This window comes from Cygnus olor, chromosome 24 (assembly GCF_009769625.2).
Source record: "Cygnus olor isolate bCygOlo1 chromosome 24, bCygOlo1.pri.v2, whole genome shotgun sequence".
Classification (NCBI taxonomy): Eukaryota; Metazoa; Chordata; class Aves; order Anseriformes; family Anatidae; genus Cygnus; species Cygnus olor.
The window spans coordinates 4,103,622-4,128,637 of record NC_049192.1 but is presented as its reverse complement, the minus strand read 5'-3'; the positions used below and the strand labels follow the sequence as shown (position 1 = coordinate 4,128,637).

Here is a 25,016-nt window from a genome sequence, read left to right as displayed (position 1 = left end):
TGTTGCACCAAAATACTACATATTGCCAGGTCCCTTGAGAGGCACTTGCTTTCACCTGAGCAATAATTACATTTTTTATGTTCTTCCTCCCATGCATAGAGAACACCAAAGAGAAATGTATCAATGTCTTAAAATGAGGCCATAGGTGCATGTAGTATAATGGAAGACAACTCATATTTTGGGTGCCCATTGATGGCTCCTGATCTGCATCAACAACCCCCTGTGCTGGGGAATGCAAGCAGACACCCCAACTCTCCTCTTCATCTTTACAAAGGAGAATACCCCAAATCCTTCACAAGGGCTGGGTTTGGTCTGGCCTCTCAGTAGCACCTCCAGCTGAGGCAGTCACCTGGGTCCCTGGAGTGCACGGAGAGGCACTGACTTTGCCAGCAGGTAACTCACTGACCTACCCAGACTTCAGCTCCCTTGGCCACTGACTGCATCTCCGCAGGGGCAACGGGGGCACTGGCTCAGATGCAGGCACCTCCTGTTGGAGCAAGGCGCATGCAACCAGTTGGACATGGCACAGACTTTTGCCAAGTCACTTGCACCATGTGTCACCAACCCAGCCAGAGCTGTCGGTCCCATCTGAACACAACGTACAAAGCACTAAGTGCACCACATCTGCAAGCAGAGCTAAAGCAACATCAGCCAGTGGCAGCACTACTCTTCCTGTGCTTTGAGTTCTAGCTGGAGGAGGAAAAAGACTCAAAGATTTATAGGATGCATTAAATATCACACCCTTTATTACTGCTTCTCGTTATCGCTACTTGGTGAGCCAGGAGGGCGTAGAAGCTTCACTCCCCAGTCTCATGGTATTTAGCTAAAAGCTGCTGACTAGTTCCAGATGGCACACTGCCACTTGGAGTTTGTTGCCACAGCAGAAAAGTGCTGTCTGCCAGAGGAAGTGGTTAAGAGGGGCTACCATGTGTGTGTCTTCACTAGGTGCTGAAACCACAGCTGCTGCCACCTCCCAGGACAAGAGGGTGCAGATCTGCAGGGTGTAACAGCAGCCCAGGAAGGAGAAGGTTGCTGGGGAGAAGGGGGTGCTCTGGGCACCAGCAGGTCTCCCTCCATCTCCACCAGGTAGAAGGGCTCGCTCCAGAGAGCTGTATTCCGGCAAAATATGTGTGGTGCACTTTGGTAATTGCCTTTGGGCAGGAGCCACCAAATTAACCTGTGAACTTCTGAGCCCAGGACGGAGATGCTGAACTTGGAAATGCTGTTGCAGATATCACATAATGCTTACAAAGGCTTAAGCTCCTGAGTGGCTGTAGAGAAGTATGTCTGGAAGGGACATCCCGACTCTGCTCACCGAGGCAGGGCCATAACCACAGGGGTGGTGGAAGAGAAGGGACTTCAGGAGGAGGTTTCTGACAGCAGGTCTGTACTGTTTAACCCCCCGACCTGAACAAACGGTGCCAAACTCAGATTTCATCACCAGAGCCAGTGTCACGGGGCAAGTAAAACCCCACAGCATATTTTACTTTATGGCACAAGCTTTTTCCCCAAAATATTTAGGTGTTAAACTACCCAACAGCTAGCTGGAGGAAAGGCACTTTCCTCACCTAGAGTCATTGCTGTAAGAGGAGAGACTCTTCTGAAAGACAGTTATTGAAGACACAGCTCTTCCACGTCTTATACAGCCAAAGCTGGTTCAATAAATGGAAACAATCACACAAACAATTCCAGAAATTACATAACTTTGTGACCAAATGCTGTTTCTGCTGGAGGGACTGCTCGGTACCCAGAGCTAGAGAGCTCTCACTGCCCAGTATTTAGATATCCACGCACCACTCTCACTACCTGGGAACGCCAAATGTCCCCATTTTCATCTCACACTACCCAAACAGAAGATCAGACACGGAGCAGGAGAAACCTCGAGAGCAGAGCTCTTGCACCGGCACTGACACTGTTCAAAGCCACCACATTACAGAGCAGTTCCTTAATAAAGAGACCCAGTGGCTCGCCGCTGCCTCCAGCCCCTCTCACCGCAGTGGAAATCTCCCCATCAGATCGCCTCTCGGAGCCTGGACACTGCCAGGCCCTTCCCTTGCCCACTGAGACTGTTTTCCAGCCTGCAGACAACTTATCCACATACACAGGAAGTTCATAGGGTGAAAACCAAACACAAGGGAAGAACAGAGCCTTGGACAGGGAACTCTAGCAGCTATTCCCCAGCTAAGCCCTCTTCCGGCATGCAGCCGCTAATAATGGGTTGCCTACAAGCAAACCTCTCCCTACCCAAAGATTAGGCTACTCAAATGCAGATCAGCTCCAAGTGCAGACTCCTCCGACCAGAAATGGTCCTACACAGCAAAGAGAGCCCAGGCATGGTCCTAACCCATCTCCAGAGGGCCCCTTCCCAACAAAAGCACACCCCAGACCGAGGCTAACAGCAACCTGCCACATCTCTGTAAGGGCAGCTGGCCTCCCAAATACATCATTTTTCCAAAGACGACAACTCCTTGGTATGTTACCAAAATTATGACGACAACAACTGCCAACCTCAACTCCTTTGAGCCAGGAGCAGAAGTGCTTGCCCAAACTGCTCTCCAAACCCATCCGGCTCTGCAGTGAGTCTCATGCGAAGCACGGGGGTGTGCCCCAGCCAGATCAGATTCACGCAGGGGACACAGCCCCCGTTGAGCCCAGGACTTGAAGCCCTCGTTTCCACACCAAAACCAGTTCTGCCAGATGAGCAATGCCCCAAGCCAGGAGAACTGTCTAAATGCAGCCACTCCCTGACCAAAGGGCATCCGGCACTGGGGAGTATTCCTCCCGCAACAGGAGTTCTCCCCCTCTTTGGAAAGTGCCATTATTCTTCTAGTGATCTTTCCAAAGCAATGACCAAGTCTACAGCTATAATGCTACACAGCACAGTGGAAAAGCCTGCCTGGGACTGGTTTCTCAGAAGCCTTGGTTTCCCCATGCAGAAGCCAGTTGCAGTCCCATGTTCAGTCATTCTGCCATCACTCCCACTACACCTTTATGCTCTTTACTCAGAAATTCCCTGGAACAAGTTACTTCCAGTTTATGTAATGTCTCCATTTCCCATTCCAGAGGAATTACAAAGCTTCTGAAATGAGCAAGCCAATACCACTGGTGCTCCAGGTTAGCTAGGACTAATTTTGCATGTGTTAAATTGAAGGGAACTGGGCACATGGGAAGCCAAGGCTTCATGTCAACATGCTAACGGGCAAGTGACCTTCCTTGGCATACACACTCTGGGACCTATTTCCCCTACTCAATGTGAAATGAAGGAGGTTGAGCAGAGAATTAGCCAGAGAAATCTGGACATCAACATTCAGATGTGAACAAGGGCACAATCTGGCTCACACTGCTGACCATGAGGGGGAGTTTTCTCAGTATCTGCAACACACCTTGGGTCAGAAGCTCAGCAAAATCCAGCCTTTGGTGTGAGTTGTAACAAAGACTATACTCCCTGTTAAATAGCCTCTTACTTATTCTGCAGCATGCAAATTCCCTTCTGCACCAGGGACCATGAGAAATGAGCTCAGGAGCTTCCAGGGTTTGCGCGACAAACTGCAGTGCCTGCGTGGGAGATGGGACATCTCCTGGGGTGGCGCAGAGCAAGCCCCGTTTGCCAGTGATGCAGCAATGGTGGTGCAGCTGCCCCTGGGAACGCCTATGGAAGATGCAGACCCTCTTTCCCTAGACCAATAAAGCATCACAACCTTGAGCAAGATATTTTCCAAGACTACTTAAGCACCAGAATATGTTTTATGCTCCAAAGTTAGAGGCAGTGTGGCTATCAGCATCAGGGCAGTTTTCAATAAACATCACTGCAATGCCATCAAAATCCCACTGATTTTTTTTTATTTGGTAGGTTGGGTGTTTTTTTTGTTTTTGTTTTGGTGCTTGTTGTTGTTGTTGGTTGGTTGGTTGTTTTGCTGGGTTTATTTTGGGATGAAACCTCCGCTGCATTGCACAGAAATATCAGCTTGGTGGAGTCTAAACTCACTGGTTTGTTTTACATTCCCTACTGTTGTAGGAAACATTTGCAAGAAGTGACCTGGTGCTAACTGAGATATAAAGGACAATCCTCCATAATTCCTGGCCCAACGGAACTAAATGCTCTGGACAGGAAGGAAGTGAACAGCTTCCATTCTTTCCTCTCTCCTGGCCAGGTAAATAATTCCAATGAGGATTTTTTTTTTTTCCAGTTTCTGACTCATTTCTTTCTGGAACCTAAATCAGATCTTCTGGGGGAATGAAGCAAGGACTGGGTGGAAAGCCAGAAGGGTAAATACGACTGCTCACCAGGTTCTCAGCTCTGCTCTGAGTCAGACCCTCAGGAACCACCTCCTTAGCTTTAGTTTTTTTTTCAGGTTGGTTTTCTGCCAAATCAGAGCAGTGTGACACCCAAAGTGCACATCAGCATTTTCACTCTTCACGTCCCCACCCTCATCTTGCAAAGGAGCTGTCGGCCAATACCACCACCGAGACACCAGCCGTCATCTTGACCAGCATCCCACAGCTGCAGCAGAGACATTCGCACTGAGCCAACCACATTGCTTTCCCTCCATAGTCCATAAAGAGAAATAAGCCCTTTGAGCATGACTCATCTGACCCACTTTAGGTGCCACTGCAGGATGCGATTAAGCATGGTGACCAGCTCCCCAGTGGCTGTAAAGCAGCTCAGGTTACTAGCTCAGACGGACAAACCTCCAAAGCAGATGTCAGCATTTACTCAGGTTCATCCCATGGCAGCAGACTTACCTGGAGCTGGAATGAGTCTGTCCATAAACCACCTCCTGCTTGCCGCTCATCACGGGCTGGGCATAGACCACATCGGGCTTGTTGCTGGAGGGGCAGGAGAGGGCCCGCGCTGGCATTTTTTTACTTGTCCTGGTAGTTCCTTGCTGAGTGCTACAGCTGCTGTAGATGCTCTGGCGGTTCAAGGTTGCCTTGTGTTCTGCCCGGCCCCCCACCTGACTCTTCCTCAGCGTGCCCCGGGGTGGTTCGCAGTAGAGGTCGGGCTCACTCCGGCTGCTCTTGATGTTCTGCACAAAGCAGTAATCGCTGCCGGCCCTGGTGGGGCTGCAGACAGCCTTGCTGTAGTGCTTGCTGCCCCAGCCCTCCATCTGGCTGTACGAGCTGTAGCGCCGGTTCTCCACATCCCGCTTCAGGGTCCCATTGTACAGCTGATCAACAACAAGAGGGGAGACAACAAAAATTAGGAAAGGTTGAGATGGAAATCAGCATTGCCAAGCCCACTCATGCATGGATATCACAGCTACCAAATTCGTTTGTCACTCTGGGGTTTTTCTGGCCCCATCTCCTGGTCTTTGCTGTGTGAGCCTGGAAGGAAGACCAGAACCAGCCTCCTTGCACAGACCCACAAATACATTGCACCTGAGCTGACTAATTTTAAGTGTCAACCCCTTGAGCAGCTGAATCGAATTCTGCATACTTCATTCTCATCACAGTTCACCAGGTGTTTATGTGCCAAGCTCAGCACAAACATCAGAATGTTTGGGAGTTCAGCCTACCTGCAGCCCTTACAAGGGTGCCAAACCCTCCCTTGAAATCTGGGGTCTCAGTCACTGGGATGTGGCATCCAAGAAATTGGTATCAGAGGTGAAAGCTCAAACATGAACCTGCCACCAGAGCAAATGCCTTGTTTCTAACACATGGGGTCTAACCCAACTTGTAAGCACAGGAGCTGAAGACCTTACACATCGTGAAAGGTCACATCCCATCTCTTGCCATCACAGAGAATGCTGAGCCATTCTGACCTTCGAGCACTGCCTGCATTTATTTTTAATTTCCTTATGGTATTTTGTTCCCCTTCCACCTGTGAAATCCTTAGAAAGGGACTAAAGGGAGTGAGAAAGCGGTAAGAAGGGATTCTTGAATCTCATTGTGCCAAGAAAGCAGTGGGGACAATGAATATCTGCTTATGAATTACAAGGTGTGTTGTGTCAGCTTGTACAATGGGATACTTTGAGAACAATGTGGGATGTGATGTAAGAAATGACATGAGTAAGCCAGGAAATTAAGCAAAGAAAGAAAGAAGGAAAGAAAGGGGATAAGACAGTAAAAATCCCACTGCAATTAGTCAAAACAAATGATAGCTCTAGTTGTCCTGCTGTCAGTTTGAAATGTCTCCACCACTTCACCAAAAGTACTCCAGATTTTCCCCAAGTACACCAGGACTGGATCCAACATTCTCTTGCAATGCTACAGCTTCTGGATGTCAGTCCTGGGAAACAAGTCACAAAGGTGTGTGTTCCAGAAAGGTTAAAAAATTAAAGCTATTTTAGTGCTGTTTGCCCCATGATGCCAAGTTTTTCCACTGTATCCCTCTGCACCCAGGCAAGCACTTCTCAGAGAAACAGAGCAAAGAGGCATGAAAAGAACTAAAGGATAAAGATGGTGACAGAGACCTTCTCCTCCTGAAGGCTTGCCTCATCTCCCTTTGCTTTATCTGGGAAAAGCTAATCTGTGGTCTCTTCTCGGGCCGAGGGCTTTTTTCCTCACTGAGCTTTAAGCAGATGCACTTTGGATGCCTCTTTTTGCAACAGCTGCCCAAGGGTCCCTTGGGCTGGGAGAGAAAAGTCAAGCACTGGCACCTTGGTATTTCCATGTAAATTCATGGCACAAGGTGTGAAAAGCCTGTGCCTGATGCAGTGGTCCTGTACCTATCTAAATATATATATATATACACATTTTTTTTTTCTTTTTCTAACCTAGAAACACCATGCAAAAAGAACTTGGTGTCCTATGCAGGATCACCCTAATCCCGCTGCTCTGCCCCATTTCATCCCAGCCCTGAGCACACTCAGCATCATTTCTGCCTCCAACACTCTACAGAATTGTCATTATGCTAATTAATTAAGCCAAATAATTCCATTAACAAACTGATCTTCAGGAATGCAGTGAATCCTCTCTGCTGCGTCCCAGAGACTTGCACAAGTAACGGCTGAAAACTCAGAATGGGTTGCGCAGCAGGCATGCCGTCAGGATAAGAAGGAACACTTCAGTCCGGTTACACTGGACCCAGATTGCTCTGCCACTTGAGCACAAGTCAGAAGTCGTTTTGATACTTTCATTCTGCAGGTTTGCATCTAAACAGGTGAATTGCTGCAAGGGGACAAAATTCTCTTTGCATTTACTCCAGAGGATACAGAAAAAACCTGTTAGTACTGCAGCACGGCAGATAACAGGTTTGGTGCATTCTGCAGAGCTCCCAGGGATTTGGAAAAAGAATTTGCATGCGATAAGAAGAGCAAGGACGAGGCACATGGGCAAACATAATGAGTCTCGGGGGCTCCTGCAGCAGTGGGGCAGGCCCACTGAAAATTTCATGGTGGCCACACTGCAGAGGTGCTCTCCATCCTGGTTTTGCTTTGACCAGAGCACACAACAATGCCAAAATGACCTTTCAGGAAGCCATGGGGTACCGCTGGGGATGAGTACATCCTTCTAAGGGTGATAATATCCTCATTTTTTTCTTCATTTTCCTGGCTACTCGCTCAGAAACAGGGATAGCGAGGGACGGGGAGGTGCAGGGTGGCCTTTGGTGGCTCATGGAGCGGGGAACCCACTCTCAGGGCTCAGGGCTCGTAGGACAGAGCAGCAGCCTGTTAGATGGGAGCCCTGTCACAGTGCCTTATGAGTCAGTATAAGCTGGGATTATTTCGCAGGGCTGTCAGAAGCTTGGCAGAGCCATGGAGCCCCTGGGCATTTGCTGAAGCCAATTCAGCTAACCGTGGAAGAGCTAGCTTGTTATTTAGCTAAAGCTATCGTTTGCTTTCCAGTGCACTCGCATGGGATATCTGCCAGCAGAGCGGGCAAGGGAAGGTGTGAGTGCGTCCGTGTTTATAGGTGGGAATTATCAATTCTGTATTTCCTGCTGCGTTTTATAGTGGCACACAACATTGTTCTCCTTCTTGCCAGCCCTGGGAAGGGTGAAGCAAAGCGACCGCCTGTTTGGAAAGTCTCCTTTCTGCAACACAGGGAGCCCTGAGTGGCAAGTCGGTGCAGGCCCTGGCAGGGCGGGGAGGCCTTTTGCAAACTCATGGGAAAATAGTTCCCGTGTGATGTGAAGCTCATTACCAAAGTCAGTGCATGACTTTTATTGCTGATGCTACCAGATGCTTGGCTGAGCCCATTTAAATCTCTTTCAAGTGGCACGGACCTAATAGGTATCTTAGAATTCCTCTTTGCAACAGGAGCCTGCACCAAAACCTCCAAATCGATGAGGAGCCTCCTGCCAGCTTCAGCGGATTTCAGATCTGTGTGCCAAATGGTCCCCACAAATCCTCACACCGATGTAGCTGACCCGATCGCTTCTTGATCTCGGCAAAGTGCCACATCCGTGCCTTAAGAGCGGCTTTCTCAGACTAAGACCCACATCCCCACTGCAGATGTTCCCCAAGCTAAGCCAGAGACCTTCACTGCTAACAGTGAAGGCGATGCCATTACACAGTCTGTGGTCCGAAGAGCCACTTGACAACCATCTCCTAATTTTTGCTGATGCAATTATGTGTGTAGGGTGAGCTCTCCCTCTGCAGAATGGCATTAGTGAAAGGAAATAATCAATCTCTCACCTTCAAACCTCATAAACCGCCCAGATTTCCTAACACCTTGACTTGCATCTGCCCACTGCTTGTGGGTGTTTGCACGGGGGAGGCGGGCCAGGTCCACACCTCCACCCTTTAGAAATGCTGGAAAAGACAAGGAATTCCCTCAAAGCAGGGTGGAGGCAGAAAGCAGTGATTCCCTCTGCCCTACAAGATCTAGAAATCATTTCAGAAGAGCGGTGGCTGTCACCGAGCCTTCTCCTATGGGACTTGAGAGGTCAGGGCAGCTCTCCAGGTCTCTCCTGGAATGCAGGATGCTGCTCACGTGCAGCATCCCAAATGTTAGCCTGAACTTTTCCTCCCTACTCTGAAACGAGCCTGTACATTTGAGGCCAAGCCTTGGGAGCCGTTCATTCATATTAAAAAAAGGAGGGGAGGCACGGGGAGGAAAGGAAGTGAAGATGAGCGCTGATAGCACGCAGGTGCTCTTATCAGGCCCAAGGACTAAATGTTTCCCTCAACCAGCAGCAGCAAAGACCTGCCTTTAAATTAATAAGTGCTTTGGAGCACCAGCTCTCAGTCTGAGATGAATGCCCACTTAAGGAGCACTAACTGTGACACCCAGCGCTCACACCAGACAGGTGAATAAATGTCTCTAGCCTCTTGTTCCAACCAGGAAAAAGAATGGTGCTGGAGAGAAAGTCAAAATGGCTTTATTTCAGTCGTTCACTATGGGTCCTTTTCTGCCTTTTCTTCCAGAAAATCCTCTGTTTAAGAGGCAAAGGCCTTCTCCTCTGGAGCATGGAGGAAGTCTCTGACTTGCCCGGTGCAGAATCGTGCTCAGATCCCAGCTGTGCATTCCGGTCGGTGGCCCTCCCAGATAACTGGGTGTTTCTGACTTCTGCATCTAAGGACGCGATCAGTTCATTACCTAGCTCTAATTTTTTCCCTTGCAATTTGTTTGTTTCTAGACTAGCAGACAGAGAGAAGTAAAGGACTCCGAATAAACACGTCAAGAGCAGGTTTCTCCCAGGCTGCAGGGCAAAGCACAGGCAATGCAGCATGACAGCGTCCCACCCTGAATGATGGGTGGGGAAAACTCTTGATGCTACTTGCGAAATGCTTTCACTGCTGCCTGCTACACACTCCAGTGCAGGGAGAAAAATTGCAAAACCAGCAAATACATTGTTATTCCATTTTTGAAACATTTTTCCCCACCTCTCCTGGATGCTGTAGTTCCATCTGCCTTCTCATCTGCTTCTTTATGCAGAAGATGGTTCAGTTTGTTCTGGCCAGGGAAGGCAACAATCCAGCTATTCCAAAGCATAAAGCTTCTTGGGAAACCTCACAGGGAGACCAGGATCTGACCAAGCAGTGACGTGCAGCAACTATAAATCCTTGATAAATCCTTTGATAAGCTTGCCTAACTCTACCCCCTCCTTTTTTCTTTTTTTTTTTTTTTTTCTTTAAAAAAAAAGAAAACACACCTTGAATGTGTCATCATAGCAAATGACAAATTTTGTCCTGAAATTCTTATGGGACAAAGCTCCCGCTAGAGCTGGGGGATTTTTGTCCAGGGGCAGCAGACAGCGCCCCTGCCTGTTAGAAGGGCACTGGGCTGCGGGAGGGCACATCTCATGGCCAATACCGCTCATGCAGACAACACATTTGGGAGAGAAACCTCTGCAACTTTCTTCCAGAGAAATTTGCTTAGGAATCTGCATACTGTCTCTTGTGCCACGGGATCACCAAAATGCATGCCTGGCATTGGTATCTCAACAGACGTGATTGCTGCAGAAACCAAGCTGGGTGCGCCAGTGCAGCGCTGAGCCTGGTGGTGGCTGAGGGCAGCAGAGCCCTGGTGGCCCAGTAGCCACTGGTCCCCAGCTGTTCCGCATCAGGAACCGCTGTTAACTGCTTCAACAGCAGCAGAGATGCCAAATATTCCTCGGGCTGGGAGCTGAGCTGCTCCCAGAGATGTAGCTCACAAGCCCCAGCCCACAGTGAGGATGAGGAGCTGCTCGTCCTGCACCCACCCACCCAAGGGGCACCCCCGGCCTGGCCGGATCCTGCCGGCAGATTTCCTCCCCGTGGAGGCAGTGGCACAGTGTCCTGGTGTGCTTCTGCATCTTGTCCAGCATCTGGACCCCCCTGACTGTCTGCCAACAGCAGACCCAGGCACAAAGCAGATGGGAATGAAGCCCCTCAGGGTCTCCTCTGCTGATGGTGTGATCCTGGCTCCTCTTACTGCCTTTTCTTAGCCTTGCCTTCCTTAGGCTCTGGGTACCATCTCCAAAGCTGTCTGCAGGTGGGGTGGGCAGCACACCAGACTGTGGCAGTGGCTTCAAGCCTGGTGCTGAACAGATCCCATTTCTGGGTGCCATGGGGGTGTCAGCCTGTGCTGAGACCTCTCCTGCCATGACTATGCTGCTGTGGGCGCCCAGCTGAGCCCACTCAAAGCACCCCCGGGCCTGTCCGTATAAATTGGGGCCACCTCTGCACCTTCAGAGGGACCTGTCCTCGGGCAGAGCTCCTGTGCTCCCATGGCTTTGGGAGCTGCTGGCCATGCACGACTTGCATCGTCAGCACGGTGACAAACGTCCCTACAGGTCTTCCGAGCTCAACAGCACCTGGCTCAAACTAACCGTGACCGGTGGCCTAAGGCAGAGAGGTTTGCATCCCACCATTTGCTGCATCCCACTGCGGTCTCTGTGTGGATGGGACCAGGGACTTCAGCCCTGCAGGCTGCACGTCAGACAAGGGAACAGTGCAGCTATGGGCTGGGGTCCTGCTGTGCTGCCCCCAGGGGCAGGGAGGAGTGCATCCCTCTGGAGCAGTCCCACTGACTTCTCTGTTACCTACACCGCTAGTAATTACTCATTACAAAGCTACTTACAGCAATGCTATGAACAAGGCATGCCGCAGTGGGAATAATCAGAAAATAATCTTTAATAATGGGTAAGTCAAAGGTTTTACCCAGAACTGTTGACCAATCCAGAGAGAGCTGACAACAGCAATTTTAGGAAGCCCTTTGTATAATTTCTTTTGCTCTAATATTTGAACACCAGTATCTCATAAGGTTGGGAAGAAAACTCAGAAGCAAAACCTTGAGATTTCCAATAAGATACAAAACCAGACAAAAGCAGTAAGTCAGGAATAATAATTTTTAAGAGCTGCAGGTGGGACCGGGTAGATGACATACCTCCTTGCTATGTCATTTACAGCCACTGATAAAGGCAGTTTGAGCTGCAGGTGCTGTGAAGCAGTGACATGGACATGGATTGCCTATGACATCCTTTAAATTTCAGAAGCATTAAGAGTAAGCAACTTTCCTGGCCCTCTACCAGGTCATTGCCCTGAAATGTCTGAATTTGCCTCTGCATCTCAAAGGCCTTTGGGACTTCACAGAAACATTCACAGCACCAGGAGAGAAGTTCAGCAATCTTTACTTCAAAAATAGATTTGCTTTATCTTCTTTTCCCTGTCTTACAATCCGGGAATTACAGAAAGGAAATATTTTCAGAATGCCTAGAACCTGCGTGGATTTCAAGTAAGTTCAAATAAAGTTAACCCAAGCTGGAGGCTCATATTGGATGTGTGTAAACCCTTAACACACTTCTGGAAGAAACAAAATGGAGGAGGTTCCTCGGTGCGGCTGGGGAGCCTGATGTCTGTTAGGCTTGTTAGGCAGATTTAGGTTTGAGGTTATAAGTTCCAGCGTGCCAATGGCACTTGGGACTCATCGCCCCTGAGTGCAGCCGTCTGCCTGGTAGGTGGCTGCTCCGACCCAGCTCCCGGTGGCAGGAGCTCGGCATCCAGAGGGGCTGATTCATCCTGACCTGACAGATCTCCCCGATAGAGGAGATGAATCACCTCCTCGTACCTCTCTCTTTGTTGGCTATGGGAGGAGTCTAGACAACTTGTTAGGACAAAATGGCTGATTTTCAGATAGACAAGGTTTTGTAAGACTCATTTCACTGTGAATCCTTCATGAATCCCAGTCCCTTTTTCTAAAGTAGCCCAGGTCCTGAAGACCTTTACCAAAAATTTCCAGAATGCAAGGCTGGTAAGACAATTAGGCTTGGAGAAAGACCTTCCCCGACCATAAATGCAGGAGAGCCCTTCAGAGAAAAGCCATGAGCCGTACAAGTCCGTGGTGAACCAGAAGTGACTGAACTGCTCCGTGCAGTGTCCTCTGTGGTGTCTAACAGAGGCATCTATTAGACCTTCATAATCCTCATGCAAGCCAACACAGCAACATCAGTGCTGGACTGAAATCCCCAGCAGCCAGTTGGCATTTCTAACTAGCTTGCATTTGTCCTGCTGCTCTAATGATCGGGAAGGAGACCAGGAATTAACAAAATTAAACAATAGCACTGACACCAGCAGCACTGACCGCAGTGCCGTGCTGCCAGCGCTGTAGCATGAGCTGGAGGGGCAACTGCGGAGCCACGGCTTCGTTCCTCTCTCCTTAACAAAAGACCAGCCAGAAACCACCAGATGGTTGGAACAGAACAGTTTTGCTTAGGCAAAGCACAACATGCTTCTTTCCGGAGCCACAACAGACGAACAGCAATAAATCATGGAAACAAATCAGCACAACCATGAAGCTCAGGGGTTCCACCTCTGGCTCAGGATGCCCCTCAGCTGCAAACTGCTGGGGGCCAAGAAAACGCTTTGGGAAGCACCACTGCCTGCTTGCCCTGCTTAGACCCTTCTGCAGGGGTCCATCCCCACCTTCATGATGGAAACAGGATGCTCAGCTAGGTGGACCCCCCGCTCTGACCCATTACTGCCACTCGTTTGGCCTTACACCAGGCAGAAATATCACTGTCTGGCATTTAAACAGCTCAGCAAAAGACTTTGAAACAGACAGACAGTTGACATTGAGTTGACAGACAGTGTAAATAAGAAATTCAAAGACATGCCCTTGCTCCCAGCCCACCTACTGAACATGCAGCAAGCATCAAACCTAGCAAGAGACTTTATCGCTGCCTTGAGGAAAGCATGCTACACCATGGCCATTAAAAGAGACGACAGACGAATCTTTCTGAAGCTGAGGAATGCAGATGCTGTGAACAGGCAGAGGATCTGGCAGCTAACAGGAAAAGCTTCACTCCTCTGTCTCTGTGCTTGAAGCCAACATAAGCACCTTTCCTGGTTCAAACCTTTGAAGGTTGACAGGGAGCTGCTTTACAGTCCCGCAGCTGTTGAAAGGAGCCCTTTCTTTTTCCTGTATTCAAATCCCAGATCTGTGAATTGCGCTTTTTACTTTATAGCTGATGAAAACCAAGGAAGAACAGAATACAGGTGGAAGAACAGAATCCTAGGTGGAGGGGGAACACAAGCACATGCAGTCCTGGTAGACTTTGGAGTGGTTTGGAGTGCTTCCCAGTGCACCAGGAGTCTGTCACCCAGGTCGTTCTGCGGGATGTGTTCACTCAGATTGCACAAAGACAAGTACAATCTTACAAGTGCTTTTTCTGGCAATCTCTAATATAATATTTTCAGTAGAAAACAGAATGGGAGAAGTGAAGCACCTCTTTTCTAAGTTCAGAGAGTATCTAAAAAGAGACTGAAGCAGCGTTTAGGTGGGAACAGCAAATGATGCAAATTCCCTGATGATCCCCAACCAACTGCTTTGATTTTGTTCACGGAATGTTTGGTGCATGGAAATAAAAATGGCAATTGTTCGAAGTGAGCAATGGATGTGCTCCAAGCTTTGACTGAGGTGGGACAATCTGAAGCTATGACCTTCAGACACCATCAGACATTTTGTGTTGCTGGGATACTAATCTATGAGACCAAATTAAATCTTGTTCACAGTAAAATCGCCAGCCACATATGACATCGACATAAGGTCCTTGTTGCCCCTTGATTCCATCTACTGATCCTCTCCCACTGCATGGAGCTACTTGCTAAAATAGCCATGCACAAGCTCTCTCCGGCAAGTTTCCGAAGTGCTGTGACCTTGCCACATGACTTCTCCTGCTAGAGGCTGCTTTCCGTGCAAGTTACCTCAAGAGCATGCCACAGTTCCCAGATAAAAGAGTAGCTTACCGGATACCCCCAGTTGCTGTTTCCTGTTTGGGTTTTGGCGTAATAGCTGCCTCGGGATGTCCCATAGCCATAACCATCAGCTAAACAGTCGTACATGGAACCTGTAAATGGAAAAAGCACCGTCAGTAGGAGAAAGTGGTCCCAGTGGGTGCACCTTTAAAGCATAGCACTCTTTTTTTCTTTTTCTTTTTTTTTCCAGTGAGTTTACATCCTTTCAAATTGTCAGCAAAGAATAACAGAGTTAGAAAACTTAACAGGGATGTAGGAAAGAAAGTCAGTAAGTCACGCTCTTGCTATTGCAGGCAACTCAAAGATGTTTATTCAGAAGAGCCCCTAGAAACTCCAACCCTCAGACTGCGAGCAACACCCTAAGGTCTTCAGCACAAAAGACCATAATAAAAAAATAAAAATAGTGTCATAAAATCCACAAGTGGACAAGAGCAGATTGGGCCAAAGACTTGGCCGATATCTTGGGTCTTTGCTATATGTGAGGAATGGGGTGATATTTTGTGCCGCTCATCCTGGAAGCTCTGAACCTGAAACTCACCTCCCTTACTCTGACTTGAAGGTAACAAAAATTCGTCTCTTCTCTGAAGATAAAGCCCACCCCAACCCTTTTGCCAGTCTGGCTGGGGACAAAATGCTTTCCTGGTCTGAAGACTAATAACGAGATCAACATGAATAGTGTGAGCAAGGCTTGCTAAATTCAGTAAGTTGTAAATAACAAACGGGCTTGGTAAATGATGATCACATCTATTTAACACCCGAGGATCTAAAATAGTCAAGCACTAAAAAAAAACAAATAGCATTGCCTTTAATTTCCATCACCAGTCTCTGAAAGTTTACTCTGTTTATACTTTGTTTTCCTGAAAATATATGAAGTTCCATCATTATGAACTCAGGGCTGCTTTCATCACTACGAGAAAAAAAAAAAAGAACGACTCATTCTCTTTCCAAGCTGCAATTCCCTTAACACCCTTCAGATGGTCCAAAAGAGTTTAAGGTCATTTAAATTTCATTTTCAAAAGTGCTCAATAATTGTGGCATCCCAAGTCCCGTTATGAGGAAGTGCAAACCCTACACCCCAATTAACTTCCAGGGAAAGCTCTGAATGTCTAACAAACTGCAAAATCAGGACTTACCTGTCTCAAGTTATGCACCTAAACTGGTGGGTAATGTCAGAAATATCCTAATCTCTGATGGTTTGATAAGACTCATCTCTTAGATAAACTGGATAAACTCTACCACAAAGGCCCCGAAGCCACTCAGGTCTTCTACAGCCACCAATCCTTGGAATATATCTCATTTATTGCCTTGCCTGAGGCATCCAGAACCTGTTATGTTGATTTGGTACGTGGCTAAAAATTCTTGCATTTTCTCAGGAAGATTGTCCCCATAGATGCAGTATAAGTAATGAGATTTTCTTTCTATTGTCAACAAGAGAGGAGCAGCACTGCACGGATGGCAGCATCTGCAGAACGCCACTGAATGCAGAATAAGCAACAGCAGAGAGGGTTCACAAGCATATGCTTGTGCAGAAAAACTACAGGATCTCGTTTTCCATAAAATGTATAGACTCGGTGAGCATTGTTCCAAGATGCCTATTTCTCCAGCACTGATTGCTTCATATACATTAAGCTTCACAGGACTTGTGTTTAAGTGTGAAGGAAATAGCCATCGACCTGAGAAGGGAGGTACAATTCAGGGGCAGAATTCACCTACTGCTTACCTACCCTGTAGTTTCCCATGAACCTCCAGAGGAGGAGATTACTACTGGGCTTCAGCAGAAGCAAGGCAGGGCTTGAGATGATAAGTTTGTGCCAGGTGATACGAGTTCTGAGTGCAATCCCATAACAGTTTCCTGGGAATTACTTCTCACAATCATTCTCTTGTTCTGTGCAAACAGAATGTGTCTGCAGGCTGGAATTTCCTGATGCTGTTTGTGAGTCAACAGCACCCTTAAATGGAAGAAAGTGATTTTGGGTGTGACTCATGGGTTAACCTGACCAGTCCCCCCGGGACCATGCTTTTTTTCTCAGCATCCATTCCTGTCAAGCACAGCACTAAAGGCTTGGGGGTTGAGCAAGAAAATGCCAAAAAATAAACCAGTTCAGGCACACGTAATTTTCATTGTAAAGTCACCATTCAGTGGACAAATTCAAGAGGCCAGGAGTTTCATGCAGGTCTATGTTCTTCAGTTGTTGAAGAGTAGCCTTCACCTCCAAGAACTTGCACATAAGAGGTTGTAAATATATAATTATACAAAGCCTCAAACGTTCAAGGCATTTCGAAGCTGCCTTGCTGGTTGGAGAAGGTGCTCCTGCCACCCCAGCACCGCGCTCTGCTGCTTGGAGAGCTCAGTATGAAGGCCAGGAAGAACCTAGGGATTTTACGTTGGAGGCGGCTGAAGAAAACATCAGCTTTGTTTTGTCCTGTAAGTTTACACAGTTCTCTGCCTGACTCATCCTGAGAGGCAGCTTGGCTGTGTATAACCACCCTTGGGGGAGAGGAGGATATTCTGCTGTTCAGCCACCGCACGGGTAAAGACCATACAGGATGGCCACAGGTCCGTCTGAGACCCTGGGGTAAAACAGACTGTCTCCATAAATTAAACTAAACTAAACTATACCAAAACAAAACAAAACAAAACATAAAAAATCACTTTGGCAGGGGGTGGACTTGCTCACTGGGGCAATGATGAAGTTCCTGACACTGTTTCCTAGCTATGCCTGTGTCCCATTTGTTGGCATCCAAGCTGCTGCTTAGCTCTCTGAAGCACCCACTTGCACTTGCACAGACACAGAGTCGATTAAAACCACTGCATTAGTGGTAAATAACAGGTGGGACAGAGGCAGAAAAAACATGGAGGAGACTCGCTCACTGAAGCACAGCCTCCCAACAGTGGGGCAGAAAATATCTGAGGGCCGCTCAGGCTCTGGCTGGGCTGTCACAGGGACCTCTCTCCCACCCCCAAATTGCCATTGCCCCACAGCATTTCCTTCAAAACTTGGTCAATAAATCCCATTAACTTCGGTGGGAAAGCTCACGACTGTAAAAGCTAAGTACCACAGATAAGGATTGCAAAAGCTTTTGCTTAATTGCTGTGAGCACCACTACATGCCAGCCTTGCCCTCCTCCTCCTCTCACTGTTATCAATCCTCCTCTGTTATCAATCATTGCAGAGCAAAGTAAGAGCTGATATAACACAATATGCCTGAGCTTTATGTCCCTCTTAATCAGTTATTTACATTCTTCAAAGGCAACTCTGCAGCCCTTAAAGCTAGGAGGCTGATGGCTAGAAGAGTTATGTCACAAGTGCCATTTTTCAAGCATGACAGTAGAAGACTTCAGCCGGACACATAAAGCTAACAGGGAATTTTGTGGCAATGGAGGCATATTAATAAATATTAATCTGTGGCAGGGAAAGGCAAGACAAGAACCCGTCACCGGTAGCGCAGGCTAGACAAGTCAAATAATAAACCATGCACAGCCTTAAAACAATGAGGATGATTAAACATAGGAAAAAAGTAGTAAGAGAAGAGGGCCTGTGGGAAGCCCAAAGCAGGATGCCTGCTAGGAGAAGTGTTGGTGAAATCCCAGCAGCTGAGAGCCGTGCAGGGATGACCAGGCTGCATTTCTGCCTCCTGGCCTTTGAGCAGAAGGGACGTCCCTTTCTATACTCAATAACCTGAAAGGTTTGTGGAGGAGCTTTCACTGACCCATCTCCTCCTAGGGGAAGGTTACAGAAGTCAAAACATTGACTGTCCGCAATGCCCTCCATGCACATCGGAGTAATTCCCCCATTAGATGTCGGTGGGACTTCCCTCAACCATAGCCAGCCTCTGCCTTGTGGCTCAGCCACGACACCGGTGGATACAACACTCAGTCTGGGTTTCCTCAGATCTCTGCTCGCTGCTGCACCTCGCCAGTCCGTGACGAGGCGCTGGCAAAGCTTTTCTTTAGCCAGAGGACTTGGGAGATCAGCGCTGATGGCCAGGAGGAACTGGTTCAGCTTGGCCTTTTCTCCTGCCACCGCTCCATGTCTTGTGCATGACACCAGGATCTTCAGACAGCGGCCTCACTGCCTTGATCCGCTGCACTCCAATTAACCAACTGTTTTTTGGGAGATGTCAATAGCAGGACATTGAGGGAGCATCTGCTCCCTCTAAAGAGACACCAGTTATGGTTCACAATCCCATCCCTGCTGTGTGCAGGTGGGGTACATGCCCATGTCCGCATCCTACGTACACGGGTGCAGGCATTTGGGATGCTGGGGGAAGCCCTACTCTGCTCTTCAGCTCCTGCTCAAGCCACGTATCAACATGCAGGGACTGACAGCTGGACCTGGGTCGATACAGAAGGAACAGCACTTGAACACTTATCAAGGGGCTTTAAAAATTACCCAGCTTGTGCTGCCTTTGAGGAGCATCTCAGAGAAATCATACCAGGATGCACGTGGCAGATGTCCACCCCAACAGACCCTCAGCCTGCTTGCAGGAGACATTCATGCATCTCACTAGGTCTGCTCAGCTGCCCTCAGGACCGACAGCAGTAAAAACCAATATGATACAATGCTGCCCCTTGAAAGTTCAGCCTGACCCTCTCAGGCTCCCACCCAGGAGAAAAGATGGAGAATAAATGGGAACTCCTTGCCCTTCTGAGAGTCCCTCCAGCAGTGCATGAAAGAAGCAGTTCCCAGGGCAAACCACCCGTGCCCATCAAAAAGGGGGACCAGGACCTCGGTGCTGCCCAGCCTCCCCGCAGTGGGAACGGGGCAGCCTCAGCCCCGTGTTTGGAGGCAGCTGCTGGGAGCTGGATGTGACTCAGCTTCCCTGGGACGCAGAAACCAGAGCTGCACATTTCCACGCAATTCCCATTCCCAGACATTCCCAAAAGTGTCTGGAGGAGGGGTTTAGCTTGAGCTTGTCGAGCAGAGACGGGCAGCTTGGGAATTTGCTTTTCTTTATTTCTTTCCCAGAGGTTTCACCTGGGCTCCTCTCCAAGCAGAATAATCCCCCTCTGCCTCCCTTCCTTCCTGCCCATGGGCAGCAGTGGGAGACGTCCCCCTGCCTGCTTCCCCTTGGAATAACCCTCTGCTGCAAAGGGAGGCTGGTGGTGCCCCATTCCCCTCCAGAGCCTCTCATCTCGTCCTGGGCTGTATTTTGTTTGGTCAGGTCTGGCACCATAACACTGTAAGCAATAAACCCTCCTGAGGGAGGCGGGGATTTGTATCTCCCATCGCCTGCCATTTTGGTGGCAGAAGAAAGCTCTCCTCTCCCCGTCCCCCACCCACCCACAGGAGTCCATGTCCCCAAACGTGCAAAAAAGAGAGAGAAAGCAGAGACTTTGGATCACTGCACACACGCCTTTCCCATGAAGCTTCTCTATTCCCTCTATCGCAGCAATTACGATGCACGCATCCAGGAGGGCTCCTATGGGAATGCCACCTCCACTCCTTCCCAGCGCCTCTTGGCAAACCAGCCCCAAACATGTCTGGACCGTGCCACCCCACCGGCGCTGGAGTCTGCCTCCAGATCCAGCTCAGAAAAGCTGCCACCGAGTTGTAGTCCCCGAACGAGCCATCAGAGACCAGCCCAGCTCACCCGGCTTCCCTGCAAACACCTCCATGCACACTGCACTCCCCAGGCACACTGAAGGACTCAGTCCCAGCCCCAGTAGCCCCCATCTCCCAGAGCCTCAGGCTTTGCTCTTCCCATTAAGCCCGGCCAGAGCAGCGAGCTTGCTGCAGCTGCTGGTGAAAGCACCACCGAGAGCCGGGAGGTTTTGTGTTGTGGTTGCTGTGCCCATCTGGTTTTGCAGCTCCTGTCTGGGGAAAGCTGGGTTGCCCTCCAAGTCTGCTTCCTCCAGACGCAAGGACAGAGAAGAAAACAATTTGCCGAGCCTCAAGCCAAAGAGGAAGGTGTTCCTATAGGAAACCTGGATCCAGGACTCAGCTGAGGACTTGCACAAACCACGTGGAGGTGGAGCAGCTGGATGCCTGCACCCTGCTCTACCCCTCTGCAAAACGGAGGGGGCTGTGAAGCGTCCCCACTGCACCGCTGAGGTAAGGAAGGGGCATTTCTCATCCTCTCACCCCCTTCCTGCCACTCACACCGGGACATCCCTGAGGCTCAGCCTTCAAATGGGGGACACGTTAGGAGCTCTGGAGGCAAAGCCTGAGCTGCCAGAGCTCAGGTCCATGCCCTGTGCGTAGCAGAGCTGCCTTCTCCCTGCCTGCCGCAGAGCTGCCAGCCCCACGGCACGGTGGAGCCGTGATGATGGTGGCGTTGGCTGCCTGCAGGAGGGGATGAGTTTGGAGGAGAAGCCCTCCTAGGGGACACTTGCGGAGGAGAGGTTCACAAAGCTTTTAGGCAGCTTCAAGGCCAGGGAGCAAATGGCTAGCAGCACGGCACAGACACAGCTCAGAGCCCCAGGGATGGACTCGCTGCACCAGTGCCGTGCCTTGTCATAACGCCTCCATCCTGTGTAAGAGACCCCGGCATCCCCTGTCCCAGGTACCCCGTTAGAGATGCAAGCCGCTCTGACCCCATGAACAAAACCCCACAAAAGCTCACAGCAGGGGCACCCCACAGCACCTGCACCAGTCTCAAAGGGGACCCCTTGCTGTCCACCGCACGGTGGGACATTACCTCGGTTGGAGTGTCCCACGCTCGACGACACCGACGACTTCTGCTTCTGCCGCTTCACCGTCATCATCACTTGCTCTTGGACGCGCTGTTTCCCCGTGCCCTTAGTTTTCAGCTTGTGATCCGAGGGCAGGGCCAGCGTGGAGCTGGCCTGGTCTTGGAAGCACTCATATGCCAACGCTGTCTTCAGTGGAGAGTGAATCATGGCTGCACACCGCGGGGCTGGGGGGAGAGGGGGCTGCACTGCACCTGACCGCACACGACACGAGGCGACAGCGAACGCGTCTCGTTCTGGCGTTAATCTCCCGAGCCCCTCCTTGCCATACGTCCCCCAGCCGAGGGTGTCTCAGGGCTCCTGCTCCCGGCTCGGCTCCCCGCCGTGTGAGCAGGCACACCCTCTGCCAGACTGGATATACAGCCCTGCCTGCACACACCCACGCGCTCCCCGCTGCCGCCGCTCGCTCGCGGCCCCCGCGCTGCCGCTGCAGGGCACGCGGCTCTGCTGCCCTCGTCCCAGCTCTGCCCCAAACTGGGGGGGTCCCAGCAGGGAGAGGGGAAGGGTGGGAGGGGGGTGGGTGGGCGTTGGACACTGCTGCGCCCCCTCGCAATGGGGCCATGGATATGGGGCTGTGCGTCTCACTAGGAAACGGTGCTCATAGGCTGGAGGAGCTCCCGTGCAGCCCGCTTAACTTGTTTTGCATTATTTCTCTTGGTTTAAGATGGATCGAAATGGTGTCCCAGTGCCAAGAGCCTGGGGACAGCCCTGATAGCAAGAGGCAGCATTGCACACGCCATGGGTCAGAGGTACAACACTGCCCGCCATGCCCGGTCCCACAGGGGTCCAGCCACCACCATGGCCACACAGAGATGCTCCCATCTCCCTCAGTCCAGCTCTCCCTGTCCAAAAACTTCATCTGCCTGCACAGGTTGCAAGTCTGCTAAGCCCAGGGCTGCAGGGGTGTCTGTGTAGCACCTAACGTGGGGGTCGTGGACCCTTTGGCAGCAGCAGTATAAAATCCGTGTATAAATCAGGACAGGCACCAGGCAAAGCTTTGGGGCAACCTCTGCAAGTGGCTTGGGGTAGCATGGAAGAAGCGAGGACTTTTAGCAAGAAGACTACAAGAGAACCTGGCTAAGTGAGAAGTCACACGCTGGGTTTTGACTCTGAAGGCAAGGTTTCTCTCTGCCAAGCCAGGCTGCAGCGAGTCCTTTGCAGAGAACCAGACCCCTCGGTGCTGGGGGGCTCAGTTTCAGGTCACAGCCAGTGCTGACAAAGCTCCTGCCAAGTCACTAGAGGCTGATAGAGGAGGAGAGGCACAAACCCCATCAGCAGGGAAGCCAAGGGGAGGGTGTCCTGGACAGAGGCTTCCTGGGATCCCTTGGCACCAGGTCCTGGGCATGGGACAAGGACACACGGCTGGAGAAGCAGCTTCCTCTGCACTGCTAGACAGAGTCCCAAAACTCTCCACAGTGGGGAGGACTTGGGGGGGGGGGGGGGGGGTTCCTCCATCCCTTGAAGGACCAGTGCCTGGGGTCTAGCTGACCTTAGACCTGGTGCTGGCAGCTCACAGATGCTGGGTCCCTCCTCGAAAGCAGCAGGAGGACACTGAACACACTTTATTTCATTCCCATTCATCAGGTTTTGTGTTTCCCTGGTGGTTTGTGAACACGCAGGTGGCCACAGCAATGCCGCACTTTGGTTTTCATGGGAACAAGAGCACTATCAGAAAGCACAGGGCATGTTCCTAGGTAGGATGAGCTTTGTACACCTGCTGCTGCTCCAGGGTGCTTCTCCAGTGAACCCCAGCAGCAGAAACCCAAACTCTGTTAATGAGACTCAGACCTAGAGCAACTAGAGCCTAATTATCATTGGCTTCCCCTCCCCAAGGTTCCCAACGTCTCACCCAAGTGATGCAGCAGCTTCACTCTGCTCCATCACCCAACCAGCTTGGACGTTTAGGCCATGCCCAGGGGAGGCCAGCCTGGGTGAGCACTGCCCAAGACCACTGCCAATGTGCAGGTACATGGAGGAGGATTTTCTGCTGCTCCTGTGCTCATTTTCAGAGTGGAGATATGTCTGTGCGCTTCCAGTCTGGATAGGGAACAGCGAAGCAATACCTGGGTGTTGCTTTCCTGTGTCCTACTTGTTTCTCCTGAACACTTGTTATCGATGCCAAACGATGTTTTCGCAAATCAATGACAGGCTGTCAGCATCAGATGGCTTCTGCACAACAAAGTGCCCAGCTCTTGCAAACCTGTAATGTCATTTTCCCCACGGCAAGGAACAGCCCTCACCCTGTCCCTGCACGGGAGAGCCAAGTGTTTATCACATCCAGTCATTTGCTGGCGGATAATACAAATGCTGTGCTCCAGCATCTGCCCTGTTTCATAACTCACCCAAAATGCTGAGCTGGGCTGGGGAGCTGGGGACAGGGAGCTTACAGAGGCTTTCAAGAAACAATGGTTTCTTCGGGGTGAGTTTGCACAGTCTAGCCCAAGGGAGGGAATCTCCCAGGTTTCTGCAACTGACTCCAATCCCATCTCTAAAAGAGCAAAAGGTACTTAAATAAAGGAGTTTATTGCACCTCTATGCAAACTGCTGCTTCTGCTCTGAATCACGGGCTGGGGATGCTTACTTAGCAGGGCACGGTGAGTGTCATCCCCAGCAAGCCCAGTGCAGCAGAGCTTGCATCTGCAAGCGCCTGAAGCAAATTCCCTGTCTGCCTTTCTGTCTGGAGCTCGCAGGCACCGGGGCAGCAGCAGGGGAAGGCTGAAAGGGAAAAAAAAACTGTGCCAAATCTGGAGCAGGATAGGCGAAAGACTGAAGAGATTAACAAAAAGAAAAAATAAAAAAGGCAGCTGGTGATCGGAGGGAGACGGGGGCCTTCGCTGCAGTCCAGCGGCTGCATGTGCGCGCACCAAGCATCGCATGGCGATGCCGTGAATCACTGCTCCGCACCCCACACGCTCACAGGGACACACCTTGTGCATCTGGCCTCTTCAAAGCATTTTTGTGCGAGTTCCTGGGATTCCTGCCAACTCGCTGATTGCAATCAAAGGGCTCGCTGGCCCAATGCTGCTCCCAGAGTGGTGCAGGGTTTTCTGTTCAAACTTGTCAGGCACTCCTGAACTGAAGGTGTCTACAGATCACCGCAAAATCTAAATCTAGCTTGAAAAAAAAAAATAGCTAGCCCCCAAATTGCTGATGGACAGCCCTGCTGTGACTTTTTATCACCTGGGGTTGCTTCTTCCTTGGGAGTGGGTGGTCACCAAGAGAGACAGATGTAATGGTGCTGGGAATTTCTCACATTTCCCAGGATAATGCCATTTTCTGAGGGGTGACTCAGCCTCACCCAGCACAGCTGAGACTTCCCAGAGCCTGGCAAGGTTTCTCCAGGAGAAAACCTGCTCTTCAAATGCACAAAGCCTTAGTTTCGCTCAGCCTCTCATGAAAGGCTCTCCTTCTGCGGGACCACAAAGCGCCACGGGGCTGGGGCAGGTGGAGAGCTCAGCTCCACCGGGGGAACCAGGATCCAGCCGAAAGCGTGCGCGGAGCAGCCCAGCCAAGGGGAGCCGTGCAGAAGCCTGCTGAGACATGCGGACACCGTGTTTCTGAGAAAAACCTTCCCTGGGCTCCTCGCACACACGGCACTGAGTCGTTTTGGGGTGGTGCTGTGGGAGGATGGGACGGTGACAGCAGCAGGCAGAGGGCAGCCGGGCCCTCGGCAGAGCTGGTAACCTCCCCGAGCCCCGCAGG

At 50.4% G+C, this 25,016-nt stretch overlaps 1 protein-coding gene across 2 annotated transcripts in view; it reads right to left on the bottom strand.

The window, feature by feature from the left end:
- PKP1 (plakophilin 1) overlaps positions 1-21,652 on the bottom strand; it is a 45,012-nt gene extending 23,360 nt beyond the window's left edge. Inside the window, exons 1-3 of one of the 2 annotated variants that reach the window (XM_040536028.1) lie at positions 21,263-21,652; positions 14,613-14,713; positions 4,744-5,168 (exon numbers count right to left, since the gene is read on the bottom strand). In XM_040536028.1, coding sequence (XP_040391962.1) covers positions 4,744-5,168; positions 14,613-14,713; positions 21,263-21,464 — 728 coding nt within the window. In that variant the 5' untranslated portion in view covers positions 21,465-21,652. Of the gene's footprint in view, positions 1-4,743; positions 5,169-5,264; positions 5,352-14,612; positions 14,714-21,262 lie in introns of those variants that run through there. The other variant, XM_040536029.1, reaches the window with a different exon arrangement.
- Positions 21,653-25,016: the final 3,364 nt, after the last annotated feature.